The 12,348-nt window shown below is 44.5% G+C and overlaps 1 protein-coding gene across 1 annotated transcript in view; it reads left to right on the forward strand.

Moving 5' to 3' along the window:
• The first annotated feature begins 3,532 nt into the window (after nt 1-3,532).
• CCDC158 (coiled-coil domain containing 158) overlaps nt 3,533-12,348 on the forward strand; it is a 114,174-nt gene continuing 105,358 nt past the window's right edge. Inside the window, exon 1 of the mRNA XM_082243852.1 lies at nt 3,533-3,650. Coding sequence (XP_082099978.1) covers nt 3,641-3,650 — 10 coding nt within the window. The 5' untranslated portion in view covers nt 3,533-3,640. The remainder of the gene's footprint in view (nt 3,651-12,348) is intronic.

Below are 12,348 nucleotides of genomic sequence, written 5' to 3' on the forward strand. Positions count from 1 at the left end.
CCTGTCCCTTGACTACCCTTGTCTGCCTGTTACACCGACCTTGGCTTACCCTTCACCATTCTGTGTGTCCTGAGTGGCTGCTTCCCTTCTCTCCCTACGGAGCGTGACCTGGGGGACCCCAGGGGCCGCGACCTGGGCCCAGCTGCAGCGATGTCCATCCTCACCACTAGAGGCCCTGGTGAACACCTGCTGGGTCTTAGACTCCGCGCCCTGGGGAATCTTGAGTTCACGTTCTGGTCCATCCGCAGCAGTCTGCTATAGGGTTCACTACCTTGCGCTGCGCCCCTGCCTCCAACAGGGTGCAGTTGTCACCTGGCCACAGGTGACCTGACAGTAGGGCAGTGGACGGTGTCAGTACAGGCAGTGGACGGTGTCAGTAGGGCAGTGGATGGAGTCAGTAGGGCAGTGGATGGAGTCAGTAGGGCAGTGGATTGAGTCAGTAGGGCAGTGGACGGTTTCAGTACAGGCAGTGGATGGAGTCAGTAGGGCAGTGGACGGTGTCAGTACAGGCAGTGGACGGTGTCAGAACAGGCAGTGGACGGTGTCAGTACAGGCAGTGGATGGTGTCAGTAGGGCAGTGAATGGAGTCAGTAGAGCAGTGGACGGTGTTAGTAGAGCAGTGGACGGTGTTAAAAGAGCAGTGGTTGGTGTCATTAGGGCAGTGGAAGGTGCCAATAGGGCAGTGGATGGGGTCAGTAGTCTTTTATTTTTGTTAATTTTTTTACCAATTCATTTTATTATTTTGTTTTACAATTTTATTTTTTATTACTTTATACAACTTTTTTTTAGGAGCCCAGTTGGGAGGCTTTGGTGATATACCAGGGTTCTAAACAGACCTCTAATCTTTCACCTTGGAGAGAGAGAGAGAAAGAAAGAAAGAAGATTGAGGACACAGCAGCCCTCCTTACAGTTTAGCTGCTGCTAGACGGTGACACACTGCTTTTCTTTTATTGCTGCTTTAAAGCATTTGTGAGTAGTGCAATATGTAGGTGGGGCTTTGTGTGGGTGTGGCTTGAGTGTGGATGGGGACACAGGGGGCCCCATGATCTCCTATTGCCGGGGGCCCCATGAGTTGTCAGTCCTCCCCTGTTCGTACGGGAACAAAACAAGCTGTTTTCCTTTTTTTGTGTACCGTTTTCATATGATTGCTGTATAAGAAAAATCAGAAAAGAAAGACTGCGCATGATCAGGAACAACAAAAAAAAGCCTTTGCTGTACAAAAATGTTCGTACGTATCTAAGTTTATTGGTTCCTATTTGCTGTAAAACAACGAGGAAAATTGAATGATCATTCACCCAATTTTGTTATAGTGTGTAACCCACTTAAGACAGGTGTGTTACTGACCAGAAAACCTGGTGAATACAACCTTAAAAAAAGAAATATAATGGAGCAGTGGTGGCTGGTGCATTGGGGGCGCAGGGGCGCCGCTCCCCCTATCCATGCATCCGGCCCCCTAATCTACATGTTGGGCGCCGGATGCATGGAGTTCAATGGGGCTTTTTTTTTTTTTAGCATGTGATTAGAGCCAGAGGCTCTAATAGGCTAAAAAAAAGGTGGGCTCGGGGCGCAGAGCACTATGTGTGCGGTCTGGTGTGGTCCGAGGGGGCCCCTGGCACCAGCACCAGCCGCCTCTGGACCTAAGGATAGATATGACTTATAGCATCTGACTCTAATATCTCTGAATAAACATGCAGCCCTAGACAATAGCTTTCATAGTGATATGGCTGGCTTGGTTTATTTTCACTGTAACCATTGCTTCTAGAAGTTTCAAAAAGGAAAACATTTACAATATTGGACTATTACATTTCACTGGAAGAAAACAGCTCTGTGCAAGCACATATCCTAGTTTCAGACTTTATGTATCCTGGGGGATATGGACTTACAGTGATTTCATTGCTCGCAACTTCATTTATCACAGAGAGAAATGTTGGTATGACTCCAATATTCAGCATTGACCATTGAGCAAAATGCGGCCTGGTGTGGTCGGGGGGGGGGGTGTATGGTGTGGCCCGGGGGGGGGAGTATGGTGTGGTCCGTCTGATGCCCCCTCCCCGGCCCATGGAGCACCAGCCGCCACTGTAATCGAGCCACCACATCTAGAGAATGGTAAGCTGCAATATTGCAATATATGACTTTTTTTGGGGGGGAGGGGGGGTTAAAACGATATTAAAGTCTTATTTTTTTTCTGTTTTTTTTTAAAGTAAGGAACATGTTATACTTACCTGCTCTGTGCAGTGGTTTTGCACAGAGCAGCCCGGATCCTCCACTTCTTGGGTCCCACGCCGGTGTTCCTTGCTCCACCCTCCTGCCGGGTGCCCCCACAGCAAGCAGCTTGATGTGGGGGCACCCAAGCAGGCGCGCTCCCAACCTGCGGCTCTCTGTGTCTATTCACATATGGAGCCCGGGCTCGTCCCTGCCCCCTCCATCTCCTGATTAGCTGACTGGCTGTGATTGACAGCAGCTGGAGCCGATGGGTCCTGCTGCTGCCAAAAGCCAATCAGGAGTGCAAATCCCTGGAGAGGCTAGGCTTTGTGGACATCGCTGGATCGAGAGGGGGCTCAGGTAAGTATTAGGGGGTGCTGGGGGGTTGTTGCACACAGAAGGTTTTTAACTTCATGCAAAGGTAAACAAAAAAAAAAAACCTTGTGCCTTTACAACCACTTTAAAGTGTTACTAAACCCAGAACATGCATTCACTATATCTGGTCTCCCACAGTACGCAGAACATGGAAATGCAATTATTTTAGTAAGTATAAACAGGTAAATACCTTTTCTCATCAGCAGTATATAGCAGCCTTGTGACTTGTACCAGTTCCTAGTAAAGCTTGTAGGAGGAGTTTTCATTCTCCCCTGATCTTCTGTCTGGACATGTCTGGATAGTGCTGATTGGCCCTGTGCTGATCACATGCACTCTCCCCAGAACTCTCTAGCAATACACACCAAACTGAGCATGTTCAGCCTGTCCCCTGGCTCTGTAGATATCAGGTTTTGTTTTGGGAGACAGTGAAAGAAGAGGAGGATCAGAGAGATAGGATCAAACACAATGCAAAGGATTAACCCCTTAGGTTCCACAGTGAGTATAACAAGCATGCTTTACTGCATATACAGACTGGTTTTACTGTTGTGGGTTTAGTAACACATTAAGGTATTTATTAAAGTTATGGTATGTGAATTAGAACAAGTAACAAATATAAAGTAGATTCCAATTTGGCTGCACAAATGGAAAATCGGTTTTATTCTTTATTTTTTTTTTGACAATAGATGAACTTTACATAACAACTAAATCCCAATAAAAGCACCTTGTTTGATTTTTAGGAAGATCTCCTAACTACGTATAAAGTCACCTGTATAAAACCATTTAGCATTTCCAGGGATGAACTCTTCCATTCAGAGTAGTGCTGTCTTTTGAAGCCTCCAGCAGTTACTGAGAACTATAGAAGTAAAACTCCTTCTATTCAGAACAAAGTAAAAGGGGATGGGCAGATTGATTTCCACCCTCTGGGCTTAGAGCGTCTCTATGACAACAGAGAAGCGTCTTTACTAAACCGACAGAGCAAGCTGGGGTGGGGGTGGGCACGTCATCTCCCCCCTACTGCCATTGACACAGCAGAGCCCTGCTTTGGTCCTGGTATCGGAGTGGCATGGTCATAGGTAAGGCTTCATCTTGTGTGTGGGGGGGGGATGCGGGCAATGAGCATTTGTCTGTATTGTGCCCAAAAGGCGGCAGAAGAATGGCTTGTTTGGGGTATCAAGTTACTGTACTGTGCACCTGTATAGGGACATTGTCACTGGGGATGGGGACTGTGACTCTGCAGAGTTACCGGCTCTAATCAAAGCAGCCTCAAATCAGCACTACCATACATTTTTACTTTTTTGCTTTTGTTTCTTTTAATGTACTATTTGTATATCAGTGCAGTGATTGCAGCTGCTAACCTCGAGGACGGTGACACGTGATCCTACTGCTGTTCCAATCAGTTTACTTTTATTTCAGATGCAGCTTTCCTAGGGATTTACCTTATCTGCTGCTTTTTCTTCTACTTTAGTCACTTCAGCCCCGGAAGGTTTTACCCCCTTAATGACCAGGCCATTTTTTGCGATACGGCACTGCGTTGCTTTAACTGACAATTGCTGTACCCAAATAAAATGTGTCTTTTTTTTTCCCCACAAATAGAGCTTTCTTTTAGTGGTATTTGATCATCGCTGCGGTTTTTATTTTTTGCGCTATAAACAAAAAAATGCCAACGATTGTGAAAAAAAAAAACAATATTTTTTTACTTTCTTCTATAAAACATTCCCAATCAAAAAAATTAAAAAAAATCTAATTTCTTGAACAGTTTAGACCAATTTGTATTCTGCTACATTTTGTTGGTAAAACAAAATCCCAAAAAGCGTATATTAATTGGTTTGCGTAAAGGTGTTTACAAACTATTGGATAGATTTATGGACTTTTTTTACATTTTGTTATTGTTTTTATTAGTAATGGTGGCGATCTTTAGCGGGACTGTGACATTGCGGCGGACAGATCTGACACTTTTTGGGGACTGGTAACACCAATACAGTGATCAGGGCTAAATAATATGCACTGTTACTGTATAAATGACACTGGCAGAGAAGGGGTTAACATCAGGGGCGATCAAGGGGTTAAATGTGTTCCTAAGGAATGTTTTCTAACTGTGGGGGGGAATGGACTGACTGCAAGTAAGAGAGCGGTGTTCCTGATTACTAGGAACACACATCTCTCCCTTCCTGTCTGACAGAACAGCCATCTGCCTTGTTTACGGCCATTCTGTCAGTCTCCTTGATAAGTGCGGGAGGCCGGCGGCGATCACAGCTACAGGTCACGTGGACTGGCTCCCGCTGTGTCTAATCACAGCAGGAGCGCAGCTCTGGTGGCGTGCACGCACCCACTAGGGCCTTAAAGCAAAATCACATACTTGTACGTGATTTTGCGCTTAAGGGCCGCCCTGCTGCAGTATATGTATGGAAATGCTTCACCTTTTACAAAAAAAATAATTGCACCGGCAGAAAACATTAAAAATGTCCATTTAATCACTTCAATACAGTGCACTTTCACCCCCTTCCTGCCCAGGCCAATTTTCAGCTTTCAGCGCTGTCACACTTTGAATGACAATTGCGTGGTCATGCTACACTGTACCCATATGACATTTTTATCATTTTTTTCACACAAATAGAGCTTTCTTTTGGTGGTATTTAATCACTGCTGGGTTTTTTATTTCTTACAAAAAGAAAAAAGACAGAAAATTTTGAAAAAAAAAGTTTTTCTTATTTTCTGTGAATACATTTTGAAAATAAGTAATTTTTCTCCTTCACTGATGTGCGTGATGAGGCGGCACTGATAGGCTGCACTGATGGACACCGGTGAGGTGGTACTTATGGGTACTGATGAGGTGGCACTTATGGGCAATGATGAGGTGTCACTGATGAGGAGGTACTAATATGCTGCACTGATGGGCACTGATAGGCAGCACTGATGAGCACTGATAGGCGGCACTGATAAGCACTGATAGGCGGGACGATGGGCACTGAAAGGTGGCACTGATGGGCACTGAAAGGCGGCACTGATGGACACTGATAGGCGGCCCTGATGAGCAGCAGTGATGGGCACTGATGGGTGGCACTGATGAGCACTGTTGGACGGCACTGATGGGCATTGATGGGCAGCACAGATGAGCAGGCACTGACCGGCAACACTATGGGAACTGATGGTGGGCACTGCGGGCACTGATGGTGGGCACTGATGGGCATTGATTGGGGGGACTTATGGGCACTGTTTTTCTCACTGGGTTGAATGAAAAATAACTGACAGCTCCAGTCAGAGCCTCTGTACTAACAATCTGATGTTAGTACAGTGATCCCTCCCTGCTGAGCTGTTGTGTTCTGACTGGGGGACTCTGTTCTGCCATTGGCTGAAAGCGCTGATCGGCTGCTGGTTTTCCAGCATGCACATTTGACAGAAACCGGCTTCTGTTGGACTGGCTGCCAAACACATGGGCCGAATGTCGCCTGGTGTTTATTGAACTGGAGGATTCCATCTGATATTCAGCCCATGTGTACTAACCTCACCAAACACATTACAATCTAATTGTACAATCTTCTTTAGATCTACTTGCAAGTAGGTTCAAGGACCATTTCGGGACCTGTAGGTAAGTCCCTTCATTACATAGTTTCAGTAAATCTAAAGCTGGTTTTACAGAGATTGTGTGGTGGAATTGTAATATGTTTGGTGACCCTTAAAGCTGAACTGCAGAAAAAATAAAAAATGGCCCTTGCAGTAGGACTTCCCTATGTACTGCAAGTAGATGTAAAGGCTCAAGGTAAATAATCTTCTGTGTTCAGCAGCGACACCAGCTCCCCCCTAAAACCTACCTGAGCCCCATCCTGATCCAGTAATGTGCATGAGAGCTTCGGGTCTCCCGGGTCTTTCCCTCCTCATTGTCAGAGACAGCATTGGTAGCCATTGGCTCCTGCTACTGTCAATCACAGCCAGTAAGCCGATGATGAGTGAATGGGGGGTGGGGCCAAGCCGCACTCCATGTGTAAATGGACACACAGAGAATTGGCTCGGGAGCGAGTCTGCTTGGGTGCCATAGCAAGCTGCTTGCTGTGGGGGCACTCGGCACCAGGGAGGGGCCTGGAGAGCCAGAGGGTGGCCCGAGAAAAGGAGAATCAGGGCTACTTTGCACAGAGCATTGCACAGAGCAGATAAGTAAAACAAACAAACTAGCCTTTAATATCACTTCAAATACTTATTTTTGTAGCACTGCCCCCTAGGGAGCTGCTCAGATTGGATTCCCCTGGATTACCTATAGCAACAGTTTGTTAAATGTATCACTTTAAGTCCTTGGCTCAGTCAATGAACAGTCCAGGGGATTTGTTTTTTTGTGTTTTATTTGAAATTGAGATGGGAGAAGGGATGAATGGGATACTCCGAATAGAACTATGCACAATTTCTGAGGACAACTGACTGTAGTGTGTGCGGCAAGGCCGCTGCTTCACCTTGCCACTGAAGTGAAGTAGAAGAATCTGAACTCCTGTTTAGGTTACTCTTCAGGGTCTAACTTGGCACCCCCTTTCTCTCTTGCTTTGTGTGCTGAACTCCTGTCCACTGACATTCTACTGGAGTGGTCCCCGTCCTGGGCAGACCCCCGGCAAGCTTCCCGGTACTCACGGATGTTTTCCCCTGGGTTGCTTCTGCCTTCAACTCCCTTGTCAGCATCCACTGGACCTTCTGGATCAGCACCTCACCTCTAGCTCACCAGGCCGACTACCTGTGACCATCTTCCATACTGACATGAGGAGAGACACCCGTCACCCTCCTCCTGGGACCTGGCTTCCCGCCCAACGACACCCTGTCACATGTGCCCTTGGCTTTTATAACGTATTCCAGGATGCACCACTGCTTGTGCCAACCCTATGAGATAGTTACAAAAGCCTGTGTGTCACTGTCTGGGTTTCCTCCACTGTCCAACAGGCTCCCCTATTGGATACAGTGGGGACACTCCCTCAGACCAGATGAATCACACATGGACACATGCAACAGGCTTAACTATCGATCAGGCTCTCCTGATAAGCAGGCAGAGCAAAAAAAGCTATACTTTCCCTAGCACTTATCTAGGAGAGTGCTACATTTTGTATAGCATAAAAAAGAACCATTCCTACCTTATTCCATGCGCCCAAAGACTTACCATCTGCACAAGCAGTTACTAGAATTTGATTCTCTTTGCTGCTCTGTAGGTTGCAGGCAATTTGACATGTCACTTATGCAAAAAAAATCCTGCCTGTTCACAATTTTTTTTATTTTTTTGGTTCCCCTTTAAAAAAACATTTGGAGAGACAATTTAAAAATAATACTTACTCTACAACCAGCTTCTGCCTGTGGCACCTAAGTATGGGATGGGTCATGGACTTTCCAGTCAGATCCTGGAAACGCCGAAGATCCCAGATTTTGTGAGATGGGCATTGTGCAGGCGTCTTTTGGCAAGAATTGAAATACTCAACATTAGGGATGATCGAACTTTTCAAAAGTTCGGTTCGGCCAGAACATCCGAACTTCCCGAAAGTTCGGCCCGGATTTCAGAACCCCATTGAAATCAATGGGACCCGAACTTTGGTAATCAAAAAACACCATTTTAAAGCCCTAAAACCAAATAAATGCCCCTAAAAAGTGCCTAGGGTTCTGGGTCATGCCCCAGGGACTATTAATCACACAAAAAAAGTTCTTAAAAATTGTCATTTTTGATAGAGAGCCAATTATTGAAAAAATTAAAAAAAAATTAGATTTTTTGATTTTGACTTTGGATTTAGTGTCTGGGGGGTCTAAAAAGTGTACATGTGAAGTTTCAGCTCTGTAGCATGTCCAGAACCAGAAAAAAAAGATTGTTTGTATTATGTCACTTATAGAACAGGGATATGGCTTCGCTATTTTCACACTTATATATGTGTAAGTGTAAAAATACATACAAGTATGTGTGTATATATACCACTATACACAAGTTCAGATGTTTTGCCTGCCTCCAAAAACCCCAAAAAAATGCCTGCAACAACACACCTGGGCGTTTTTTTTTGGCGCTAGCGTTTTTTTGGGCATTTTGTTAGGTTCTTTGGAGGCAGGCAAAACATCTGAACTTCTGTATAGGGGTATATATGTACACACACTTATATGTATTTTACACTTACACATATATAGGTGTTATAGGAGCGGAGCCATATTGGTGTTAATTATTTAATTAGCGCAAGTATAGTGTTATGCTCCTTTCACACCTATATATGTGCAGGTGTATATATACATACATGGGTGTGTATATATACCCCATATACACATGTTCAGATGTCATGCCTGACTCCAAACATGTCCTCAGAAAATCCCTATAAACGCCTGCAGCCAAAAAGCAAGCTGACCGGTGAGAAGCCATATCAGTGCTCTGAATGTGACATAAGAGAAACTATCTTTTCTCTATAGCGGTCACCCTGACATGGAATGGTTTGGTCACCCTGCCATAGCAGTCAGAGTCAGTTCACCCTACACTACACTACGGTCACCCTGGCACTTAACACTTTCCCTACAGAAACTAATTTTTTGCATCTAACTAAAGTAGAAAATAGCACCCTAACTACACTAGATATCCCTTTCCTCACACTAATAAATGCTAAATGACACTTTTGAAGCAAATTTAACAGAACTGCTTCAACTCTCTTCCATGTCCCTGTATTACAATGCTAGGAATTTGCCGGGGCTATCTTATATACTGGGGGGCGTATTCACTAATGATTGGTCTAGGGAACCCCTAGTCACTCCAATCACATTCCTAGCATTCTCCTGCCCCCTCAATTGGCTTTTGCTAATGGTTCTGGTCCAATCACGGGCTTTTAAAGCCCATTTCCTGTCCCATTGCATTTTGGTCGGTTCTGGTTGCCGAATTCCGAACTTTTTCAGCAAAAAGTTCTAAATTCAGCCGAACCTTGAACAGCCAATGTTCGGGTCGAACTGATGGTCGACCCGAACCGTTCGATCATCCCTACTCAACATTCCCAGGATCTCTGAATGTTTTTAACATTTTTTTGTTTGCAAGGTGGTTTGTGACCTTTAGCAGGCCAATGTTTTGAAACTTGACCTTGCATTTGGGTAAAAAGTAAATTTTAACCATTGCCCTCCGGAAGATTTACCCCCCTTCATGACCAGGACATTTTTTGCTTTTTGGCACCACATTGCTTTAACTGGCAATTGCGCGGTCAGGCAGTGTGGTGCACATATAAATTTATGTCATGTTTTTCCCACAAATAGAGCTTTCTTTTGGTGGTATTTGATCACAACTGTTTTTTTTTTTTTTTTGCACTATAAACAACGAAAAAAGAATGAAAATTAAAAAAAAAAAAAAAAACAATATTTTTAACTTTCTATTAATAAACGTAGCCAATAAAAACATTTTAAAAATCAATAAATTTTGGCCAATATGTATTGATTTGTCTACATGTATGTTAAAGCATCTGCAAACTATGGTATATATACTGGAATTTTTTTATACTAGTAATGGCAGCGACCAGGGACTTATAGTGGGACTGTGATAGTAATGCGAGCAGCCTGACACTTACTGACAATTTTTGGGAACCAGTGACACTAATACAGTGATCAGTGCTAAAAATATGCACTGTCACTGTACTAATGACACTGGCTGGGAAGGGGTTAACATCTAGGGCGATCAAAGGGTGAAATGTGTGCCTAACAGTGCTTACTGTGAGGTGCTTTTACTAAGGGATGTGCTCGTTTTTATTTCCTGCTTTGCAGGAAAACAAAAACCAGCACCTCCCTGTTGACGGGACAGGGCTCTGTATTGTTTACACTGACAAAGCTCTGTTCTGTCTTCCACCTCACCAGACAGCGGGCACCTGGTGGTCATCCATTGGCCAGAACCCGCTGATCAGCTTGTGCAATGTATAATCACAGCACAGCCGGCACCCGGTGGCGAAAGCACCCCCCCCCCCCACAACCCGAAAGTGCTACTAGGTACATGATCTGGCACAGGAAAGCCACTCTGCCGCTGTACTCATACATGAGGCGGTCAGCAAGTGGTTAAAGTAAGCTGCTGATACTTTTTTGTTTTCTTGTCTTCTACATAGTAACAATAAAGCCCTGAAAGGTTTTACCCCCTTAATGACCAGGCCATTTTTTGCGATTCGGCACTGCGTTATTTTAACGGAAAATTACGCGGTCGTGCGACTCTATACAATTAATGTCCTTTTTTTCCCACAAATAGAGCTTTCTTTTGGTGGTATTTGATCACCTCTGCGGTTTTTAAATTTTGCGCTATAAACAAAAAAACAGCGACAATTTTGAAAAAAAACGCCATATTTTTTACCTTCTGCTATAAAACATTCCCAAAAAAAATGTAAAAATTTAATTTTTTTATCAGTTTAGGCCAATTTGTATTCTGCTACATATTTTTGGTAAAAAAGAAATCCCAAAAAAAGTATTTTAATTGGTTTGCGCAAAAGTTATAGCGTTTACAAACTACGGGATAGATTTTTGGACTTTTTATTTATTTATTTTTATAAGTAATGGCGGCGATCAGCGATTTTTAGTGGGACTGCGACATTGTGGCGGACAGATCAGACCCCTAACTGACATTTTTGACACTGTTGGGGACAAGTGACACTAATACAGTAATCAGGGTTAAATAATATGCACTGTTACTGTATAAATGACACTGGAAGGGAAGGGGTTAATACTGGGGGGTGATCAAAGGGATTAAATGTATGCCTAAAGTGCTTGCTCACTGTGTGGGGGGATGGTTCTGTGAAAGGGAAAAGAGAGATCGCAGTTTCAACTTAGCTGAAACTGTGATCTCTCCCTGCCTGTCTGACAGAAGATCTGCCTGCTTTGTTTACATAAGCAGGCGGGTCTTCTCCATCGGTTTCTCCTAAGATTGCAGGAGGGCAGCGGCAATCGCTGCGGCCCCGCCGAAACCATGAAGTCACGTAGTACTACGTGACTGGACGCAGCTGAGCCGCCCTGCCGCAGTAATATTACGGCGGGCGGTCGGCAAGTGGTTAATGGCATCCCAGTCTTAGTCTGTAGGGTTCAATATTGAGTTAGCCCACCCTTTGCAGCTATAACAGCTTCAACTCTTCTGGGAAGGCTGTCCACAAGGTTTAGGAGTGTCTATGTGAATGTTTGACCATTCTACCAGAAGCGCATTTGTGAGGTCAGGCACTGATGTTGGAGAAAAGGCCTGGCTCACAGTCTCAACTCTAATTCCTCCCACAGACACATTTTTAAATCTTGTGGACAGCCTTCCCAGAAGAGTTGAAGCTGTTATAGCTGCAAAGGGTGGGCCAACTCAATATTGAACCCTACGGATTAAGACTGGGATGCCATTAAAGTTCATGTGTCAGGCTTCCTTGATGACTTGCCTGGCTACCCTTCTTTCTCTCTTCTGAAATTCCCACAATCATTCTTGGAGACTTCAACATCCCTGTTAATCTTAACACTCCTGCTACTTCTAAACTTTTGAGCTTAACCTCCTCTTTTGACCTAAAACAATGGACACATGCTTCTACACACTCTAATGGCAACATCCTTGACTTCTTGTTCTCCTACCTATGCACTCCAACCTCTCCAACATTCCATTCCCTCTCTCTGATCACCACCTCATTCGTTTCAGTCTCTCCTTCCAACTTCCTACTACCAAACAATTACCCGTCTAAACCTTCGCCATATTAACCCTTCACTTCTTTTTTCTGCAACAGATTGTCTCTTCAACACAATCTCATCCCTTTCCTGCCCCAACATGGCCACTTCTGTCTACAACAGTTCACTGTCATCTACCCTAGA

Source organism: Pelophylax lessonae, assembly GCF_965119305.1.
Source record: "Pelophylax lessonae genome assembly, chromosome: 1".
Lineage (NCBI taxonomy): Eukaryota > Metazoa > Chordata > Amphibia > Anura > Ranidae > Pelophylax > Pelophylax lessonae.